At 39.6% G+C, this 23120-nt stretch overlaps 2 protein-coding genes across 3 annotated transcripts; both read left to right on the plus strand.

The window, feature by feature from the left end:
* The first annotated feature begins 200 nt into the window (after positions 1-200).
* On the plus strand, positions 201-18892 carry LOC126613244 (protein VASCULAR ASSOCIATED DEATH 1, chloroplastic-like). 2 transcript variants are annotated; one of them, XM_050281160.1, is made up of 18 exons: positions 201-581; positions 851-910; positions 2133-2183; positions 2439-2504; positions 4324-4419; positions 4526-4624; positions 4996-5093; positions 5180-5364; positions 5826-5866; positions 6849-6930; positions 7068-7151; positions 7237-7326; positions 7530-7666; positions 7835-7934; positions 17552-17613; positions 17705-17747; positions 17836-18086; positions 18381-18892. In XM_050281160.1, the coding sequence occupies exons 1-18, from the start codon at positions 375-377 to the stop codon at positions 18618-18620; spliced, it is 1992 nt and encodes a 663-aa protein (XP_050137117.1). In that variant the 5' UTR covers positions 201-374; the 3' UTR covers positions 18621-18892. The 2 variants fall into 2 exon arrangements, with proteins under 2 accessions (XP_050137117.1, XP_050137118.1); XM_050281161.1 differs by having other exon boundaries at positions 203-581; positions 7272-7326; positions 7600-7666.
* Positions 10077-13373, plus strand: LOC126613321 (uncharacterized). Its single transcript, XM_050281165.1, has 2 exons — positions 10077-11140; positions 11359-13373. The coding sequence occupies exon 2, from the start codon at positions 12139-12141 to the stop codon at positions 12811-12813; it is 675 nt and encodes a 224-aa protein (XP_050137122.1). The 5' UTR covers positions 10077-11140; positions 11359-12138; the 3' UTR covers positions 12814-13373.
* Positions 18893-23120: the final 4228 nt, after the last annotated feature.

The raw sequence follows: 23120 nt of genomic DNA on the forward strand, positions 1-23120 counted from the left end.
ATTATTGTCTTTACTACGGCGTGAGTTTGAATCTCGTCGGCTTTCTAATATAGTATCTAATCTAACAAATCTATCATTTGAAAAAAAAAATTATTTATTCCGATACAATCTTAAACACTATGCCAAACGAGATTATTCATTCCGATCTAATCGTAATTAGCTCGTTCAATTTTAAAAGGCCACGTGGAAAACCAACGTCGGCCGACCGACTCCCTTCAGACCGCCTCTCGAATTTCCCTCGTTTTCAAACCCACCGACGTCGATTGCAACTCCCAGCCCCAACAACACAACAACCTAACCGACGCTTTTTCCCCCAACCAAAATTAAAAGTCCACTTCTCCTTCCTCTTGACTCCGACCCGAAACATATCACCCATGGCCGTGGTCACCGCGAGCCCGGAGAGGATCGAAGCTCCTCCACAGAACCCGATCAAGGAGCCCTCGCCGTCGTCCACGCCGTCCAGACTCTCTACCGCCGACGCCCCCTCCGAAGCTGAAGGCTCGTCTTCGCCGCTTTTCTCTTGCTCGGCTGTCACACCCGATTGCAGCGAGACTTGCAATTCATCTCCCACCGCCGATCAGGTCATCCCCGTTCGCATATTCTTTTTACTTGTACTGTGGTTCTGGAAAGTTCGTAATTTTGGCCTCCCAGTTTGGAAACACAATCGCACTTCAAATTCTTTTGTATTTGTTAGTTAATTGTTACATTCCAATTTGGGGAGGGGAAATCAGTGCAATTTTGTTGCTTGTGAAAAATTAATTTAGACTAGTTTTGGTGAAGAAATGATTATCTGAGTAAAAAATGAGGAAAATTGTGTTTATTTTTTTATTTGTTTGCTTTTATATTACAGTCTGCAGCATCACTGAAGAGTGAAGAGTATCGCCAGTTGTTTCGCCTTCCGCCTGATGAAGTGAGTTAACAGAGTTTCGGTTTTTATTCAAAGAGTTTCTTTTCCCGCTTTCTTATTGTGTTTTTTTTTTTTTCGGTTATGGTTTTTTTTCGTTTTGATTGTGATTTAGAAACGGAAAGTAAAGTATGGATGCTAACCATCCTGGGACTTAACATTTTCTATTGATATATGGAATGGGAAAGTAATTGTAATTCGAAACTTGGAGGAAATCTTATGCTTATCTAGCAATGCAAAACTGCTTCGAGGTTCAATCCATCTCCAGGAGTAACAGTGGTCATTGGACAGATTTGTCATTTGAGAGTAAACTGATTTTGGAGAAGATCGGAGATTGGCGGAAAAGTAAGAAGAAAAGTAATATCTTTGAGGCTGTTCTAGGAGAAGAAAATTTGAACCTATGATTAGTAAGGAAAAGGTTATGTATTTGGTTGTTTTTAGGTGCCGTAAGTTTGCTAGAATTAAAACTCAACAGAGTACTGACTTAAAGAAAAATAAGAGTAGAGAGGACAGCTAAGAATAACATAGGAGTACTTATGTACAACACCTAGGGTACTTGAGCATCAGACCTGATACAATCATTGTTGTAACGATACATATGAACATGATCAGATTTTTCTGATGTGTCCTGTTTGTTGATACTAATCAATTATTTAAAACTGGTCAAAATATTTTGAAGAAAACTTAATTGCTGAACAATACCATAAAGCATGAGTAGAATCCATTTATGCAGGAATTATAATGTGAGTAGTTATCTTGGGGGCAATATTTGGCCTGTTAGGCATTGCAGTGAATGATAGGAGGTAAAATGCCTATTTTTTCTTGGATATCTTCACTTTATCGTTGAGTAGTAAGTTTGTAATTCAAAGGAATAGTAAAAGCTTATTCTATATTTTCTTCTAAAAAAAGTAGACTGGGTTATGGGATGCAATAACACACAGATTATTGACTTTTGGATGACATTTAACCGTTTGTGTGTCGAAGTGTACAATGTCCTCTAGTGGAGTATATATGATGCTCAGAGGAACATGACTTTACATGTTGATTCGAATAGTTATAGTTGTTGAGCATTCAGTGCGATGATAAGTAGAGGAAGTTCTCTCTCTCTCTCTCTCTCTCTCTCTCACATCCATGTATGCATAGAGTTGAATCTTATTCTTACTTTAATGTTATTTGAGTGTCTTTGACATTTTCTCCCTTTCCTCTACTTTTTTCCTGTTTAATATAGGCCCTCATCGAAGATTTCAACTGTGCATTCCAGGAGAACATACTTATTCAGGTTCATTTGTTATGTTCTAAATGTTATTATTTAGAAATTCAGGTGTTGTAGTATCTCTCTTATAGTTAAACTGATGTACTGCCTTCTCATTGTTTAGTTACTAGGTTATTGCTTTGCCATACTCTTTGTTTTGGTTCATGATGAAATATTGATTTTGTCCAGAATTTTAACTCTTTTTATTTACTTCTTGATTGAACGGTCATTTTTAACACGTATCCTGCTTGGCTTTGCTAACTTATTATATGTTTCTTGTAGGGTCATATGTACCTGTTTGTTCATTATATTTGCTTTTACTCGAATATTTTTGGATTTGAGACAAAGGTATGGTGTCCAACTTGTCCTCAACTTCGTCATATATAACAAATTTTACAATTGTTGCAAATTAAGTGCTATGCATCATATATTCTTTTCTTTGATTTGAAGGATTTTTAGCCAAAATGGTCGCTGAGATTTGCATAACACATCACTTTGGTCCCTGAGATTTGAAATCAATAGAAGTGGTTCCTGAGATTGTCCACTATCAATCATTTTAGTCCTTCCAGACCAAAATGACAAATATACCCTCAATTTAATAAACAATGGGCCAAAATGATTTGACAAAAAGTAAGGGTATTTTGGTCATTTTATTCTTATTTAATGGAGATTTTTCACAAAAGAATCAAAATGATTGATGGTGGATAAACTCAGGGACCAATTCTATTGATTTCAAATCTCAAGGACCAAAGTGAGGAGTTATGCAAATCTTAGGGACCATTTTGGCTAAAAAGCCTGATTTGAATTACCTCCGTCTTTCCACTTTAGCCTCTTTATGCTGATATTTCATCTTCCTCTGCTTCTAGCAATTTTAGTTATAATTTCAACAAATTTTACTTGTGCATTATTGTTCAATCATACATGTGGGATAGCTGAAAATGCTATATACAATGGAGACCTCGATTATTAAACAACTACCTACCCAAGAGTAAAAAGAAGACAACTTTACTGGCTTATACAGCCACGAAGTTTGATATCTCTACTTTCTTGTTGATCAGAAAGATGAGGATGGAAGGACAAATAGTTTTTGTCCCGTTTTTATGTATAGTTTGATGTTCTGTTCCCCTGTTTCTTCATTAGTGTTTATTTTTCAATGGGTTAATTGATTCTACGTGTTAAAAGGGATCCAGGAATCAAACAGTAATCAAAACTGATACTGATATTCCAATTTTTGGCAGTCTTTGATATAAAAACAGCTAACTATAAAGAAATTTGTGGTATTAAAGCAGGAAAATTTTGGGGAACTTTATGGGTTTAATACTGAAGCATAAAGATAATTGGAATTGATACAGCGAGCTTTTTCATTTGTAGCTTTTGATTAGATTTAGCACTTGAGCGTTTGGATGCAGATGATGATCTACAATTTTATACGTGGAGCCTGTATAGTTTGCTTGAAGGATAGGTTTTGCTTAGTCATCTATAAGTTGCCTTTAGATCCAAGAATTCAGCAATTGCAAACATTTAAGGATGTAGTCCAAGTACACCCTTGTCTAATCCTGTCCTTTATTTTCGTTTGATTTGTTCAATCCAATGGCCAGAAATCAAGAGGGGTGTGTGAGAAGCCAAAAAGGGTTTGTGAAAATCACATCCCTAAAAGATATTATCTGAGAAGATGTCTGCTTGATACAAAGCTTTTAATACTCTTCGGGTTTAACCTTTGTCACACTAAAGATGACCCAAGTCTCTCCTAGTGCATCGTTCCTTTGATATCATAGACAGTCTACTGGAGTATGTGGAACTTTGTTGCTAAGGCAGTTCTTGAGGTTGGTTGAAGTCAGGAAGGCTCTGAACAATATAGCAACACAATGAAAGAATTCACCTATTCTCCATGGATCCATACGGTTCAAGAGAGTGTTTCAGAAGTTGAAGACATATTGGAGATATGATCCTAATAGATCTCTGCTTCTTTTTTAGTTTGAATGTTATCACACTGTAGATGGCCTTAAGTTTCTCCTAGGACATTAGGTGGGGAGTTCTTTTGCCAGTTCTGTTTCTAGGACATTGGTTCTTTCAGGAGATTCAAGCTCACTTTGTGTAAAACTATGTTCTCATTTTGGTTTGGACTTTATAAAATATTATTATGTATGAAAAGTAAATTCCTCTTCAGAAAATAATCCCATTGCAAGAAGTCACAAGTGTACGAAGAGCAAAGACAGCAGGGATCTTCCCTAATGCCATAGAAATTTTTGCTGGAAGCAAGAAGGTAATGCCAAATCTGATGTTTACTATGTACTGGTGATATCTTGTAAACCCCTTGCTCCTTTTATTGTCATTTCAGCAATATCTTACACCACTTACTGATTTGGCAGTACTTCTTTGCATCCTTTCTGTCACGTGACGAAGCATTTAAGATAATAAATGATGGATGGTCGCAATATGTTGATGGTGCCAAAGAGATTACAGAACAGGTGCTAATTTATTTGTATTACAGTTGGCGGCGATAAATTCATTTTCTTTAAATGGGACATAATTTTTTTTAATAGGATTTCTTGTGAGGACTTCTGAGTTATTCTGTTCATTTCGGTATATATACTAGTTACAGGAAAATGTGAAGACCTTTGTAATAGTCTTAAAATCATATGATAGTGTGAAAGCCTAGTCACAAGGAAATGGAAAGACCTGACTAATAGTTACAACATGTAAATTTCTTATTATGCATGATCAGTCTTTTGCCTTCAGTTTGACATCAACGTATTACAATATATGCATACTTAACTCAAAAGATCTCATCATGACTTTCTTTCTTTCTCCTCCCTCTTTATCTGCAATTTTCTGTCAGGACATGTTATCTGAGACTGGCAGTCAAGAGAATGGAGCTGGAATTGAAAGGGTGGAAAGCTCCCAGTGCTTAGTTGATGAATTGGATTCCACTGACAGGTACTTCATCAGAAATATCATTAATATTTTACTCTGGTAGATGATGATTTGTAATTGTGACTTATTTTTATATAATTCTGGACCAGGAACGAGGATATTGTTTCACAAGACTCTAAGCTTGCCTCCAATGTTGTAGACGACTCTGTGTTGACATCAATTCCAGAGCAATACGATACTGTAGAAGAGGATTTAGAACCAGCTCGGAATAATGACCCTTCATGTTCGAAAGATACTTTGATCTGGAAAGAGGAAAGCTCTGATGCTCCAAACGGTGAGTTTATTGTACAATCTAGAATCATTGCTAATGTTGCTTCATTTGTCATGAATGAGCTGTGATCAAACTTGGATTCCTTTGGGTGTTACAAGTCTTTGTGTTGTGCTATGCCCCTGTGGAATACAGTTTCTATCTCACCACTTCATCTCTTTCTAGAAGCATGAAATATTTTGGGTCTTAATGGGATGGGATGTGCATGAAACATTTGATCTGTATATGCATTTCTGATTGATAAAATTATACATGCAGTCCTTAAGCTTTGGTTTAGGTTCTAAAAGGGTAGGTTTATGGGTTCAAATCTTGCTAAAGCATGTGCATATCTCTGTTGATTGGCTACTAGGTTTTGGTAATTTAATCGATGCTTCTATATTTATTCTTCAAATTTCATGTTTGAGCAATATTGGATCCACCAATTCTGGTTTGTCTTGTTAGCTGAGCTGGTTATTTTTGACATGCAGTTCCGGAGTGCTATACAAAGGTTGCAGAGTCACAGTTTCCGGTAATTTTCTTTATTTCTCGGGATAATCATATATGAACGTATGTTAACTACATTCTTCTCCCTTGAAGTTTGGTATAATTGCAGTACCCTTTAGGGTTATTTCCGACAGTTGACCTCACTTTAGGGTTATTTCCGACAGTTGACCTCATTTTCATTTCATTGTTTTCCATGAGCAATAACTTTGTAAAAACAATGTAAGTTTGATGTTTACCATTGTTTTAGGGGACAAACTATACTTCACAAACAGGTGATATATGTTTTGAGGACTATACTGTTGGAGAGAAACTTGATCAAAATTATATCATGTTATTATATTAAGTTTCATTTGTATTTAGAATATAAAAAATATTATTCCATTGTATAATCATTTTCATTTTTTAGTTTGTAGAAACCCTAAATGTTTGTTGCATCAAACGCAACTTTTTAGAAGGAGAATGGAGAGTTAAAATGTCCTAAATAACCCTAAAGACAAGTCATGTGCAGGCACATGACTTATTTTAGATGGAAAACCTCCGTGAAGGGTATATGACAAATTAATGATTTCAGAAAGTTGATATGACAAATTGCTTATATTTTTAGTTGATATGATAAATTGATATTGGGAGCAGCCTCTCCATAAATGGGGGTAAGGCTAGCCGACATTCACCTCTCTCAGACCCTGCGTAAAGCGGGAGCCTTGTGCACTGGGTACGACCTTTTTTTTTTTTATATGATAAATTGATAAAAAGTGTATAAGTTCATATGGCATTTTAAAAAATTTCCGTATAATTAAATGTTTACTCCTATTACCACTGGAAAGGGAACCATAATTTTAAAAAACTAGAAGGTAAGTTTGTGAAGTACAACTAAGCTTCAGGGAGGGGAATCTAGTATCGTCTTTTATGTTCTGCCATTATTATTATTTTTACTTATTTTTATCATTTCAAATAGTGTTTCCATTATGGAAAAGTTTGAAAATTAACATCCAATCTATGAAGTGCAGATAAAGGTTGAAGATTTCTTTAGTTTATTTTTCTCCGACGATGTGTTCACAGAATCATTTCATAGAAGTTGTGGAGATAAAGGTAAATTCCTGGAGCGTGATGAATCCCTGTATTTAGTGCATTATTCAGGTTTCTTGATGGTTCTAGAATATTGAGGCAAAATTCTATGCTTGTTTTGTTTTTAAGTTTTTAATCTGTATGGTTTTATGCCTTTTCAGAGTTGAAGTGTACTCCATGGAAACCTCATGAGTTTGGCCATTCCCGTGATGTTTCTTTTCAGCACCCTATAAAAATTTATTTTGGTATGGCCGTTTTTTAATTTTATCATTTACTGTATGAATCTCTCATGTGTGCCTACATGCTCTGTTTGATTCTTTTGTGTTTCAGTCTGTTTTAACACCGGACATAATGTTGTCATAAAGGTGCAAAATTTGGCAGCTGCCAGGAGCTCCAGAAATTTCGAGTTCACAGAAACAGGTTGCTGATATAGTGTTTATAATACCATTTTTAAATGTTTCTTGAATTGGTTTGCAATTGCATAGATTGTGATTATTATTGTGAGGAAGGGATGACAGATTAACTTGGTGCCATGTCAACTTGAGTTCGCACATTTGAAAACCTTGTTTTGTCTGGGCCAGATGGTTATTATGAACTGTAAATAATCCAACAACTTTATGCAGTCCACACTTTGCTTTCATCTCAAGAATGCGCGAGTTATTTTCGTGACACATTAACTTTGACTTTTGCCAGCCACTTAGTTATTGAGACATCACAAGAAATCAATGATGTGCCTTATGGAGATTATTTCCGTGTTGAGGTATAAGTTGCATTTCATCCAATTTCATAATTCACATTACATGTTTTAGATGATATCTTTCTTAAAAATTTATTGATTACCTTGCTAAACCTTTGCCATTGTAATAAAATAGAAATCAATTATCTTTAACCAAAGTCAATTTATCTCATATTTTTTTATTCATTTCAGGGATTTTGGGACATTGAGAGAGATCCTGATGGATCAAAGGAATGCTGCAATTTGAAGATTTATATTAACGTGGCATTTTCAAAGAGAACTGTTTGGAAAGGTGTGCCCTGGACAACACTTGTGTACTTCTTGAATTTATCTTGGTTTGTGTTGGCCAATCATGGACATAAACATGTGACATGAAAATGATTTGATTGATCGACATGAAAATGATTTGATTGATCAACATGGGAAACACCAGAGTTCCCAAAGAAATTACACGATAGGCAAAGATAGGCATACATAGTTACGTATATATGGGTCAAGATGTAGTAAGTCATACCAAAAAACATATGATATGAATTTAAAATTGTTTACTTTCTAGTTTCTAGTAGAATACAATTCATACAACAACAACAACAACAACAAAGCCTTTTCCCACTAAGTGGGGTCGGCTATATGAATCCTAGAACGCCATTGCGCTCGGTTTTGTGTCATGTCTTCCGTTAGATCCAAGTACTCTAAGTCTTTTCTTAGAGTCTCTTCCAAAGTTTTCCTAGGTCTTCCTCTACCCCTTCGGCCCTGAACCTCTGTCCCGTAGTCACATCTTCGAACCGGAGCGTCAGTCGGCCTTCTTTGCACATGTCCAAATCACCGGAGCCGATTTTCTCTCATCTTTCCTACAATTTCGGCTACTCCTACTTTACCTCGGATATCCTCATTCCCAATCTTATCATTTCTCGTGTGCCCACACATCCCACGAAGCATCCTCATCTCCGCTACACCCATTTTGTGTACGTGTTGATGCTTCACCACCCAACATTATGTGCCATACAACATCGCTGGCCTTATTGCCGTCCTATAAAATTTTCCCTTGAGCTTCAGTGGCCTACGACGGTCACACAACACGCCGGATGCACTCTTTCCATCCAGCTCGTATTCTATGGTTGAGATCTCCATCTAATTCTCCGTTCTCTTGCAAGATAGATCCTAGGTAGCGAAAACGGTCGCTTTTTGTGATCTTCGCTAGATTGCTCCGGTCATTAGTGTGGATAAGTATATAAATGGATAGAGATAGGAAAGCAAACACAAGATGTACGTGGTTCACCTAGATTGGCTACGTCCACGGAATAGAAGAGTTCTCATTAATTGTGAAGGGTTTACACAAGTACATAGGTTCAAGCTCTCCTTTAGTGAGTACAAGTGAATGATTTAGTACAAATGACATTAGGAAATATTGTGGGAGAATGATCTCGTAATCACGAAACTTCTAAGTATCGGAGTGTGGTGTCGTCTTGACTTGCCTTATCTGTCTCATAGGTAGATGTGGCATCTTCTCTGGAAGTACTCTTCCTCCATCCAGGGGTGGTATCTTTAACTGGTGGAGATGCACAAGGTAATGTATCAATTTCACTTGAAGCTTACTTGTAGTTTCAGGCTTGGTCAAGCGCGATACAAACCATGTAGTAGGAGTCCCCCAAGTCGCCGAGCTAGGGGGTCTGCTGAAAGAGGTGACAGACAAGGTAAGCAATCAGAGCTCCGACTGATTGTTCACCTTCTCCCCATCTTGCAGCAGCATGAAGGATAAAGAGAAGAAAAATGAGAAGAGATGATATGAGATACTTTTGCTTTTGAAGAAGTAACTTTCCACAGGCTTATTCTTGAACTGAGCTGGAGGGTTTTCTGGTTTCCTCCAGAGTATAAGGCCGACTGAAGAATTTGAGGGTCAAAACAAGTCCATCAAATCTAGAGTACGTTCCACCCTGCTGATATGGGATACTTTTGCTTTTGACAGAGTAATGGATGTATCGGCACGTGTGCTGTTACGCTTGTCTCCACATGCTTCCTTGTATCCTTCGCACTTGCCCTATCTGTTCCTCAAGCAGATGCGGAATCTTCCCTGGAAACATAAGATGTTGAAGATGAGTACTCGAGAGCAATGCCAGGTAAGTAATCAGGTAAGGGGTTCCAGGCAGTCAGTTCCTGGCTGGAAGCTTGATTCCAAGTGCTGACTGATTGCTCTCTTTCTCCTTGTCTTGCAGGTAAAAACAAGGCCAAAAGAAAAGACAGGGAAAAAGCATGATATGGGATACTCTTGCTTTTAACCCTGATGATATGAGATATTCTTGCTCTAGTATAGCTTGTTTGCAGAGGTATTATCGGGGGGAAAGAAAGCTGAATATTTCGAAAGGCTTCGTTGGGAGTGCCCTCTCAGATATGATGAAGGGTTGAGCATTTTTGCAGGTCTGCCTGTCCGTTGGGGATGGAGGTTGACATATATAGGAGTCTCCCTAACAACAAGTAGTAATGTTATTCCTTTACCCTGCTTGGTCATAGCACGGTAGTGGGAGCTGCCAGTTTCACATGTTTTAGCTCTGTCAGAGCACTTTGAAAAAGTGGTCTGTGGTATCTGGCTCTCGAGATTCGGAGAACGATGCCTCTTCGATTTTTGAGAAAGCAATCATGCTGGGGGTCTGACTCTCGAGATTCGGAGAGCAGTGTCTTCGATTTTTGAGGAAGTAATCATGTTGGGAGTCTGGCTCTCGAGATTCGGAGGACGGTGCCTCTTCGATTTTGGAGCAGACAATCTTGTTGGGAGTGTTTTCTCGAATGTGAGTAAAGGTTGGGCATGTTTGCTAGTCTACCTTGCCACGAAGCACAGAGGTTGACACACAGGGACTTTCCAATTATCCAGCAGTGGTACTGTTCCTTTACCCTTGTGGGTAATAATATGATAGCTAGACCTTCAAAATTTATGGGTCTAAACTTTGTTAGTGCTGTTTCTTTGCTATTCTTTTACCCTTCTTGGTCAGAGCGATGTAGTGGGAGCTGCAAGCTTCACGTGCTCAACTTTGGCAGAGAACTTTGGCAAAGTTATCTGTGGTACCCATGAGCTATTGTTGCGTGTAGGAAGTGGGTGATTGAACAGTAAGATTCATGTGCTTTCTACTTCACCAGAAGTCTTCGACAGAATGCCCATAATTTCTGCAAAGCTGAGTGTGCGTGTGACAGGTGCTGACAAGGCTAGAAAAGTAGGTGCCTCTTCGATTTCTGAGATCGGCCCTCGTGGTCTCTGAGCAGCCCAGCTTTTGAGAAAGCGAGCGCCTCTTCGATTGATTCGGAGAACGATGCCTCATCGATTTTTGAGAAAGCAATCATGCTGGGGGTCTGGCTCTCGAGATTCGGAGAGCAGTGTCTCTTCGATTTTTTAGAAAGTAATCATGTTGGGAGTCTGGCTTTCGAGATTCGGAGGGCGGTGCCTCTTCGATTTTGGAGCAAGCAATCTTGTTGGGAGTGTTTTCTCGAATGTGAGTAAAGGTTGGGCATGTTTGCTAGTCTACCTTGCCACGAAGCACAGAGGTTGACACACAGGGACTTTCCAATTATCCAGCAATGGTACTGTTCCTTTACCCTCTCTTCGATTTTTAAGAAAGTAGTCATGTTGGGAGTCTGGCTCTTGAGATTCGGAGGACGGTGCCTCTTCGATTTTGGAGCAAGCAATCTTATTGGAAGTGTTTTCTCGAATGTGAGTAAAGGTTGGGCAGGTTTGCTAGTCTACCTTGCCACGAAGCACAGAGGTTGACACACAGGGACTTTCCAATTATCCAGCAGTGGTACTGTTCCTTTACCCTTGTGGTAATAATATGGTAGCTAGACCTTCAAAATTTATGGGTCTAAACTTTGTTAGTGCTGTTTCTTTGCTATTCTTTTACCCTTCTTGGTCAGAGCGATGTAGTGGGAGCTGCAAGCTTCACGTGCTCAACTTTGGCAGAGAACTTTGGCAAAGTTATCTGTGGTACCCATGAGCTATTGTTGCGTGTGGGAAGTGGGTGATTGAACAGTAAGATTCATGTGTTTTCTACTTCCCCAGAAGTCTTTGACAAAATGCCCATAATTTCCGCCAAGCTGAGTGTGCGTATGACAGGTGCTGACAAGGCTGGAAAAGTAGGTGCCTCTTCGATTTCTGAGATCGGCCCTCGTGGTCTCTGGGGAGCCCAGCTTTTGAGAAAGCGAGCGCCTCTTCGATTTCTGAGATCGGCCTTCGTGGTCTTTGAGCAACCCAACTTTTGAGAAAGCAAACGCCTCTTCGATTTCTGAGATCAACCCTCGTGATCTCTAAGCAGCCCAGCTTTTGAGAAAGCAAACGCCTCTTCGATTTCTGAGCAGGCGCCTCTTCGATTTCTGAAGCTCCGTCGAGTGCAGATTTTTATAGGGGCTGACATTAAGTTCCAAAGCACACTTGAATCTCCACCAGTAGAAGCTTCATTCTTGCACTTCTAAGATCTTGATTTGTCCGACCTCTTCTCTCTTCAACACCTTTGAAAATGTCTGGCCCCTCCGACCGTCGTTTTGACTTGAACCTTGTTGAAGAGGCAGCCCCGCCTTCTCCAGACAACATATGGCGCCCATCCTTCGTCTCCCCTACTGGTCCTCTTACCGTTGGGGATTCCGTGATGAAGAATGATATGACCGCTGCGGTGGTGGCCAGGAACCTTCTCACTCCCAAAGATAACAGACTACTTTCCAAACGGTCTGATGAGTTAGCTGTTAAGGATTCGCTGGCTCTCAGTGTGCAGTGTGCAGGTTCTGTGTCTAATATGGCCCAACGCCTATTTGCTCGAACCCGCCAAGTTGAATCATTGGCGGCTGAAGTGATGAGTCTCAAACAGGAGATTAGGGGGCTCAAGCATGAGAATAAACAGTTGCACCGGCTCGCACATGACTATGCTACAAACATGAAGAGGAAGCTTGACCAGATGAAGGAAACTGATGGTCAGGTTTTACTTGATCATCAGAGATTTGTGGGTTTGTTCCAAAGGCATTTATTGCCTTCGTCTTCTGGGGCTGTACCGCGTAATGAAGCTCCAAATGATCAACCTCTGATGCCTCCTCCTTCTAGGGTTCTGTCCAGTACTGAGGCTCCAAATGATCCCCCTCCGGTGCCTTCTCTTTCTGGGGCTCTACCGACTGCTGAGACTTCTCCTAAGCAACCTTTGTGAAAGCTCCCTCTTGTGTGTTTATTTTGACTCATGTATATGTACATATTTGTAGCTTATCGGGGATATCAATAAATAAGCTTTCCTTCATTTCAACGTATTGTGTTAAATACACCAAAGCCTTCTTTGCTAAGTTCTTTGAATTTTCTTTTGTTGAAGCTTGTATGTTGAAGCTTGTATGTTGAAGCTTTCTGAGTGGAGCATGTAGGTTGGGGTAGTGTTCCCTTAATTTCCCGAGTGAGGAAAACTTCTCGGTTGGAGACTTGGAAAATCCAAGTCACTGAGTGGGATCGGCTATATGAATCTTAGAACGCCATTGTGCTCGATCCTGTGTCATGTCCTTCGTTAGATCCAAGTACTCTAAGTCTTTTCTTAGAGTCTCTTCCAAAGTTTTCCTAGGTCTTCCTCTACCCCTTCGGCCCTGAACCTCTGTCCCATAGTCGCATCTTCTAATCGGAGCGTCAGTAGGCCTTCTTTGCACATGTCCAAACCACCGTAACCGATTTTCTCTCATCTTTCCTTCAATTTCGGCTACTCCTACTTTACCCCGGATATCCTCATTCCTAATCTTATCCTTTCTCGTGTGCCCACACATCCAACGAAGCATCCTCATCTCCGCTACACCCATTTTGTGTACGTGTTGATGTTTCACCGCCCAACATTCTGTGCCATACAGCATCGCCGGCCTTATTGCCGTCCTATAAAATTTTCCCTTGAGCTTCAGTGGCATACGGCGGTCACACAACACGCCGGATGCACTCTTCCACTTCATCCATCCAGCTTGTATTCTATGGTTGAGATCTCCATCTAATTCTCCGTTCTTTTGCAAGATAGATCCTAGGTAACGAAAACGGTCGCTCTTTGGTATTTCTTGATCTCCGATCCTCACCCCTAACTCGTTTTGGCCTCCATTTGCACTGAACTTGCACTCCATATATTCTGTCTTTGATCGGCTTAGGCGAAGACCTTTAGATTCCAACACTTCTCTCCAAAGGTTAAGCTTTGCATTTACCCCTTCCTGAGTTTCATCTATCAACACTATATCGTCTGCGAAAAGCATACACCAAGGAATATCATCTTGAATATGTCCTGTTAACTCATCCATTACCAACGCAAAAAGGTAAGGACTTAAGGATGAGCCTTGATGTAATCCTACAGTTATGGGAAAGCTTTCGGTTTGTCCTTCATGAGTTCTTACGGCAGTCTTTGCTCCTTCATACATATCCTTTATAGCTTGGATATATGCTACTCGTACTCCTTTCTTCTCTAAAATCCTCCAAAGAATGTCTCTTGGGACCCTATCATACGCTTTTTCCAAATCTATAAAGACCATGTGTAAATCCTTTTTCCCATCTCTATATCTTTCCATCAATCTTCGTAAGAGATAGATTGCCTCCATGGTTGAGCGCCCTGGCATGAACCCGAATTGGTTGTCCGAAACCCGTGTCTCTTGCCTCAATCTATGCTCAATGACTCTCTCCCAGAGCTTCATTGTATGACTCATTAGCTTAATACCCCTATAGTTCATGCAATTTTGTACATCGCCCTTATTCTTGTAGATAGGCACCAAAGTGCTCGTTCGCCACTCATTTGGCATCTTCTTCGTTTTCAAAATCCTATTGAAAAGGTCAGTGAGCCATGTTATACCCGTCTCTCCCAAAAGTTTCCACACTTCGATTGGTATATCGTCTGGGCCTATTGCTTTTTTATGCTTCATCTTCTTCAAAGCTACAACCACTTCTTCTTTCCGGATTCGACGATAAAAAGAGTAGTTTCTACACTCTTCTGAGTTACTCAACTCCCCTAAAGAAGCACTCATTTCATGTCCTTCATTGAAAAGATTATGAAAATAACCTCTCCATCTGTCTTTAACCGCGTTCTCTGTAGCAAGAACCTTTCCATCCTCATCCTTGATGCACCTCACTTGGTTTAGGTCCCTTGTCTTCTTTTCCCTTGCTCTAGATAGTTTATAGATATCCAACTCTCCTTCTTTAGTATCTAGTCGTTTATACATATCGTCGTAAGCCGCTAACTTAGCTTCTCTGACAGCTTTCTTCGCCTCTTGCTTCGCTTTTCTATACCTTTCACCATTTTCATCTGTCCTCTCCTTGTATAAGGCTTTACAACATTCCTTCTTAGCCTTCACCTTTGTTTGTACCTCCTCATTCCACCACCAAGATTCCTTTTGGTGTGGGGCAAAGCCCTTGGACTCTCCTAATACCTCTTTTGCTACTTTTCGAATACAACTAGCCATGGAATCCCACATTTGGCTAGCTTCCCCCTCTCTATCCCACACACATTGGGTGATTACCTTCTCTTTGAAAATGGCTTGTTTTTCTTCTTTTAGATTCCACCATCTAGTCCTTGGGCACTTCCAAGTCTTGTTCTTTTGTCTTACTCTTTGATATGTACATCCATCACCAACAAGCGATGTTGATTAGCCACGCTCTCTCCTGGTATAACTTTGCAATCCTTACAAGTTATACGATCCCCTTTCCTCATTAGAAGAAAATCTATTTGTGTTTTTGACGACCCACTCTTGTAGGTGATCACATGTTCTTCTCTCTTCTTAAAGAAGGTGTTGCCTAAGAAGAGATCATATGCCATTGCAAAATCCAAGATAGCTTCCCCATCCTCGTTTCTCTCCCCAAAACCATGGCCACCATGAAAACCTCCATAGTTGCCTGTCTCCCTACCCACGTGTCCATTTAAATCTCCTCCTATAAATAACTTCTCCGTCTGAGCAATTCCTTGCACCAAGTCTCCAAGATCTTCCCAAAATTTCTCCTTCGAACTCGTATCCAACCCTACTTGAGGTGCGTACGCACTAATCACATTGATAAGTTCTTGTCCTATTACAATCTTGATTGCCATGATTCTATCTCCTACCCTCTTGACATCTACAACATCTTGTACCAAGGTCTTGTCCACGATGATGCCAACACCGTTTCTCGTTCTATTTGTGCCCGAATACCAAAGTTTAAACCCTGAGTTTTCTAGATCCTTTGCCTTACTACCAACCCACTTAGTTTCTTGTAGGCACATAATATTTATCCTTCTCCTCACCATAACTTCCACTACTTCCATAGATTTTCCCGTTAAGGTTCCTATATTCCACGTTCCTAAACGCATTTTGCTCTCTTGAACTCTACCCTTCTGTCCTAGCTTCTTCACCCTCCCCCGTCTAATAGGATCAAAGTACTTCTTTTGTGTGTCCCGGGTAAAGTTGATAGGAGCATATGCTCCCAAACAACTTTGAGTGGAGTCGTTCGAAAAGAAGTTTCTATGGCCCCCTTGCTCATTTAACACTGCATCCGGGTGCCGATGGAGATACAGCGACCCTTGCTCACTTATCATTGTGCTCGGGCCACATAGCGCGCCACTTACTGGTGACGCCCTAGCTTTAGCGCGATTTTGTTCTGGATTCATTTTCATAAGGATTCGACGTGATCATGGAGTGCCGGCTGTCGACTACCTGACGCCCTCCCCCTCCTCCTTTATCCGGGCTTGGGACCGGCCATGTAAGACATAGGCGGAGTTAGTAGAATACAATTCATACAAAGAATTAAAATTTGTTAAAAGATGAACTGCTTGTGTACGGAATGTTTCAGGATTATGATCCTGTAGTGTTCAAGTCGTGTCTGACAAAATAAATAATATTAAGATTATACATGTACATACACAGGGACATTGTCTCTTGGGAAAGTGCTGGTGCATCGGAGAGCATTACAGGAGTTGTGTCCCTATGCATATTTCATCAAGTATATTTTCACCAAGTCAGTGTAATGGCAGTCTACCATTTAAAATCTAGTAAAATTTGTTGAAGATATGTTTGATACCTTTTGACTTGTGCTTTCTGTACAAGCATGTCCCAAAGATTTTCTAGGGGAGGACGTTTCTTTTAAGTGAAAGTTTTGTGCTTTAGTGCTGGTAGCTTTGCTTTAACATGCTTTGTACTTTTTGATTGAAGTTATGCAATAGCCCTTGATAGAGTCGTGATTAAAAGCTACTCTTTAATGGTTTTAGACTTTTAGATTTTGTAGTATTTTTTGCGCCATTCTATCCAGATTAAAATAGCTAATATTTATGAGGGTGTATCCGTGTGTGTATACCAGTGTATTAAAAGTGTGAGGCGTGGGCGAGGCGGCCGAGGGATAACTCAGCCTAGGCGTGAGGCGAAGCCTCACGGGACCTAAATTTTTTAATATATATATTGAGCGTACATATATATTATATTATAAAAAAAGAAGATTATTTACCAATAATCACCCTGAGCACACACATATATTATAAATATATATACACACATATACATATTATATATATATATATATATATATATATATATATATATATATACAATAGAGGGTGAATAGCACAATGAGCACACATATAACAATACACACAAACAGCACACACATCCATTATATTAAAAATAAAAATCAGAAAAAAAAAGGCAGAGAGACAATAGTGCAAGGAAGAAGTATGAGGCAGTTAAGACCCTACCCAAAATTTGGGTTTGGCAGTTAAAACCCTTCCGCCACCTAGGTGACTCCTATGACGCCTTACGCCCACTCCCTCAAAACAGAGGCGGCAACCCTTAAGCCCAGCCTCAGAGGGCGCCTAGGCACGCCCTGAGATGAGCCTTTTAAAACATTGGCGTATTCTTAAAATAGGGATCTAGAGTATTTTTGTGAACAGTATTATGTTTGATCTATGCTAAGTGAGTATGAAATCGCAGGCAAAATAGTGCAGTCTACCATGGAAGAATGTCGAGAAGTTTTTGAAACCTGGATAAACATGGTATTATTTATTTATTTATTTTAGCATCTGTGTTGATTTTGGAGTTTGTCAGAGTTACCTAAAATTTTGCGTGCACTAATGTTTCATTCAGGCACATGAATTGTTGAAGAGGAAGAATCTTGAAAAACAAGAAGGTAGGACTGTTGTGCACAAAATTTGAATCATGCAATTATTTTTATTGTGGATACTCTGATTAATTCATATAGTTATTTTCATAATCAGAGAGGATTCCTGCAGTTAGCATGGTTCAGAAATGTGAAGTTCATACTCAAATTGAAGCAGAGATGTGTGTACCTACAGAAAGGTTTTACGAGCCCAGTGAACACGCTAGGGTACAACACTTGTCTAAATCCATGGATGCGACCCAGCAAGTTGGGAGAGAATCTATGCTGAAATTCCACGCCTCTTTGAGAACTCAAAGCCAGCTTCCGTTGATCATAGTCATCGTGTTTGTTGTGATTTTCATCATGCAGGTATTTACTCTCGACCCTGTTGGTCAAATATTTGTTATCACGTGTTGGCCCTGGTGCTGAGGAATCCAAGATTGCATACCCCATAAATGGTTAAAGAGTATACATTTTTCCTTGAATTGTTGTCTTGTTGTCTTGTTGTCTTGTTGGATTAATTTGTTACTATTTTGATCTTTGCTACTAACCGCAGTAAAGCCAATTAAAATTGCTCTAGTTTGTGTACAGTGTGCAGCATGATGCATGATGTGACAGCATTCTTTGATGTTGGTAAAACGTATTTTGTTTCTTTGATTGTAGTTGAGCATACTTGCGCTATTAGCCAGACCCCAACACATCCATGTGAACTCACCTGTGGACTACGGGAGTGGCTTGGGTAGTCAAGTAGGTGAAAGATCATCTGAGGTTGTCACTTGGTTGGAGAAGCGAATCCACCACCTCAAAGACGAAATGCACTTGGTTGAGACTCGGCTTGAGAGTATGCGGCATAAACATACTCTGTTAAAAGATCAACTGGAGGACATTACTAAGCGCAGGTAACTTCCAATTGTATATCCTTCTCATTCTTCCAGTGGTTACAAAATGTATGTTGCTCGTTTCTTTCTTTGGGCTACAAAATTGTATGTTGTTCCATTCTGAAGAAAATCCATAAACTTGTAGAGAAAATTGTTGATTGAAATTTATAGTTTGTCATTCCTCTTGAGAATGGTGAATCACGGCTTGTTAGAATGCTCTCATTTGATTTCAAGCGATCAATTAAACAGCTTTGAGTAATTATGTATAATATGAAAAAGCACTAGTTTCTCTTTTCATTTTCCTTGCCTTCCTTCTTGTGTTCTTTTAGGGATTTGGATCCCCTCTCCGGACCCTCATTGTGAGGATCCGGAGGAGATACAAATCCTTCTTTTAGTAAGTGTTTCAAATGAGTAGATTGTTCATGGCTTTTAATTATTTATTAGGCAAAGCTTGAGTAAGATGATTTAACTGTGTGCTAACTACATCAAATTATATGTATTTACCATTTATCATGCTCCTCTTTTTAAAGTTGTTAGACTATTATTTTTTTTAAATTTTATTTTACATGTGAAAAGACGTGACTTAATTGCATTGAAACCATTTGTTTAGTTCTCATTGCTCGAGGCACAGTCGAGAATAAATCTAGCCCCTTCGAGAACGACCCGAGCCCATCTTTGACACCTCCCGAGTAATATGTCAACAAGTTCATATAACACTTGGGACAAAAAGAGATGACTCAGACAAGCATTGGAGATGGGCTCGACTCGACGGGGGCGGGGGCGGGGGCACAAGCAATTGAAACTAGGCAAACCGTTTGATAGTGGTGCCACGGAGACTCCGAGCAATTGGGCGCTTCACCGGAGCTTTTAGGGTAGTTGACGTAGGAAAGTATTTAGCCTTTAGGACTCAAGACTCTGGATAATAGAGTCTCAGGCCCTGTTTTGGTAGGGAGACCCTAGAACCTGCTGTAATTTGACTAACACTAAAATCCCTAGAACCGGCTATAATCTTCCTTAATTTCAGGACGAGCGTTTTGGCGGCTGTAAACCCTTTAGTTCAGCCTTAACTCTAGGGTCAAGGGTGCCGTGTATGCTTAACTTTCCCTAAGTTTCTATATGTACAACTTTCTTGTAAATCAGAAGCACAGGTGAATATACAAAAATTTGGTTCACAATTTCATCAGAGTATCAGAGTGGTATCCTTATTAGGCATGTCTATGCATATCCTTTTGGTCTTCTCAGCCAACAAAAATGGCATAAGAAACTTCAGTAGATCAAGAGGTAGAAAGCTCAACTGCTTCTCATCTTACAAGTTTTTCAGAGGTTGACGTCAACCTAAATCAAGGGCCCAGTTCGGTTTTGTTGAATGAATTCAACCATCTCCCTTGGTCATGAGCAGTCACTTTGGCTCTTGGTGGAAGGGTCAAGCTCGACTTCATAATGGAGTCATCCAAGCTCCTGAGATTATGTCTCCAAATTATGAAGCATGTTAATGCAAGGACCAATTGTTCATGTCATGGCTTTTTAGCTCGATGCAGAGGAAGATTGCAAAAAATTTCTACTTATACAGATTCATTACAACACTAATTTCAATTACTAAAACTAAATAACAAGTTTCTTTTTTTGCTGGAGGATTTTGATGTAGACGTCTTGACAAAACTACTTAAGCTGTAACATACATGAAAATGTATTGTGCAAGAATCCACAGTGCCCTTTTTGTTATTTATTTACTCCTGTGGAAGAAAGTGGAGGAGATGTATGGTAATCAAAACAACTCAACTCAAATTTTCCAACTCAAAGGAGATGTTGCAGCTTTTCAACAAGAGGCCAGGTCCTTTGTGCAACATCTTGGTGACCCCACCGTTGTGTGGAATGAACTTGATGTCTATCGAGCTCATACCACAGACGTTGCTGTGTTATTAAAGAGAGCTGAGAAAGATCTTGGTGACCCAACCGCTATGTGGAATGAACTTGCTAGCCTGAGCCCAGACTATGAAGACCTCAAAAGCCACATCTTGATGACTCAAAACTTCTTTCTTATTCCAGCGTGTCTGCCACCATTTAATGTGGTTAGAAGACGAGTCATGGACTTGGATATGAAAGCAACCATGCAAGAGTCACTGGTCAATTAAGGCAAAAGGTTACAAGGGCAAACGCCATGATCTGAAGTGTGAGCACTATGTTAAAATTGGTCATTTGGGAATAGGGATAGATGCTGGATTCTTCATTAAGAGTTGAAACCAAAATTCAACAAGGATGGCAAGGAACATTCAAGATTGCTCAAAACTCACCATACAAGGCAATCATGCAGCTACTGCAGCCTTTACTTCCACTGACAGTCCGTTTGACTTGACTTCCAATCTAGCCATGTTGTTAAATGAATTTGCTGTATACTTTTCAACAAGAGTAGGAGCTGAGAAACACACTACCTTGATTGGAAAATCTGCTGGATTCCTAGTCAAGGGAGTTACACTTGAAGATACTTTAGATATTCTCAGTGCCTTCTTAATTGTTCCAAGTACTAATCTTACACATGATTATTGGATCATAGATTTGGGTGCCACTGACCACATGACAAATCAATTTCAAAACTTGAGTGAGTTTAAAAAACGTCATCCAAAGTTTCAGTCACTAATGGGAAAGGTATCTCGGTCATGGGTAGTGAGAAATTCATTTAATCTCCAAAGATGTTGAGTCCAAAACACTCTTTGTACCCTCATTCCCATTTCAACTTATGTCCGTAGAAAAAATCACCAAAACTTTAAATTATCTTGGAAGAGCATACTGGAAACCATTTGGCAAGTCAAGGGACCTTAAAATCTGCTCATTTTCTCACCTCATATGAGATTTTTCAGGTAGCCATCAAGAAGACGATTAGTGAAGTTTTTATTTATTTATTTATTTTCTCTTTCTAAATGGCCTCTACTACTTGTCAAAGGATTTCCCATCATCAAGAGGCTACAAGTTAGTTCAAGCCAACTTGAAGACCTGTACTTGTGGCATCAACGTCTAGCTCACCCATCCAAGCCCATTTTGTCTTAAGTTGTTTCTTAGTTTGTGTCAAACACATAACAAATTTTCTTTCCAAATTTGCTAGGCTACCTATTACTCTCTCTTTGTCTAGAGCTAGTAAGCCTTTTGAAATTGTACATTCGGATGTTTGGGTTCTGTCATTGATTCATTTAATGGCTATAAATAATTTTGTGACATTTGTTGAAGATTTCACTAAAACCACTTGGCTATACCTCATTCGGTGGCTATAAAGTTTTGAAGTGAAGTTTCTAACATGTTCAAAGACTTTAACAATCTTATTATACTCACTTTGATTCCAAAGTCATTATTAAGATTGGACAATTGCACCGAATACATGTCTAGCACCATGTCCCAACACACCTCAACAAAATAGGGTGCCCGAGAGGAAAAATAGAGATCTTCTTGAGAAAACTCGCCAACTCATGATTCATATGAACATCCCCATATGTTTTTGGTCTCAAGGTGTTCTAATCGCGGTATATCTCATTAATCGACTCCCTATTCGAGTGTTAGAATTCAAATCTCCTTATGAAACCTTCAAGGGTCGACTTATTGACTTATCACATAGAAGGGTAGGTGGGTGTACTTGCTTTGTTCACATACAAACACCTCATCATGATAAGTTGGACCCTAGGGCTGTGAAGTGGATTTTCATGGATTATTCTTCAACTAAATGAGATTACAAGTGTTTTAATTCTATTACTAAAAAAATTGTTGTGTCAAGAGATGTAAAGTTTGAGGACTCCTTACTTGACGCAAGATAAGAATTCATGTCAGGGGAGCTATTGTTTGATCTTTTTTTTGCTGCCAAACCCTAACTCTGAGGGATGTGATTCTATTTGTAACTTACTGCTATTTCACCCAGTAGAATCTGCTTGTCCTTTGACTGAGCCACAGCCCGAGCAAGAACCCTTGCAACCTTCATCATGTCATCACCATTATGCTTAGATATCACCTGAAGTTGCTACAGTTCCTGAGCTACAACTCTATATTAGACGCAATACTACACGCACTTGATAATCACCTGACAAACACATCGACTATGTCAGCTTTGCAGTTCGTCATCCACTTTTAGGTGCCCTAACTTATCAGGAATGCTTATTATCTCATGTTGCATTCGTTAGTGCGATCTCAATGTTCTATGGGCCAACTACTTTTCAAGAAGCTAATTTGCATCAAGAATGGCGACAAGCCATGATAGAAGAATTATGTGCACCGAATAACAATAATACTTGAAGTATTGTCAAACTTCCATAGGGCAAGAAAGCATTTGGCAATCGTTGGATTTACAAAACTAAGTCCAATTCAAATGGCTCTATCGAGAAGCACAAGGACAGATTGGTGACTCGGGGTTTCACTCAAACTTTTGGGGTATACTACAAAGAAACCTTTGCCCTAGTGGCCAAGATGAATACTGTCAGGGTTCTCCTCTTTATTGCCATTAATTATGGCTGGTCATTGTTCCAAATGGATGTAGAAAATGCGTTTCTCC

Source organism: Malus sylvestris, chromosome 2 (genome assembly GCF_916048215.2).
Source record: "Malus sylvestris chromosome 2, drMalSylv7.2, whole genome shotgun sequence".
Lineage (NCBI taxonomy): Eukaryota > Viridiplantae > Streptophyta > Magnoliopsida > Rosales > Rosaceae > Malus > Malus sylvestris.

Excerpts from the sequence above, each read along its gene's own strand:
- LOC126613244 (XM_050281160.1), top strand. The coding sequence starts at position 375 with ATGGCCGTGGTCACCGCGAGCCCGGAGAGGATCGAAGCTCCTCCACAG. Across the intron at positions 2,505-4,323 it reads TTTTTGGATTTGAGACAAAG|AAAATAATCCCATTGCAAGA; the intron begins GTATGGTGTCCA and ends ATTCCTCTTCAG. Across the intron at positions 6,931-7,067 it reads TAGAAGTTGTGGAGATAAAG|AGTTGAAGTGTACTCCATGG; the intron begins GTAAATTCCTGG and ends ATGCCTTTTCAG.
- LOC126613321 (XM_050281165.1), top strand. The coding sequence starts at position 12,139 with ATGTCTGGCCCCTCCGACCGTCGTTTTGACTTGAACCTTGTTGAAGAG.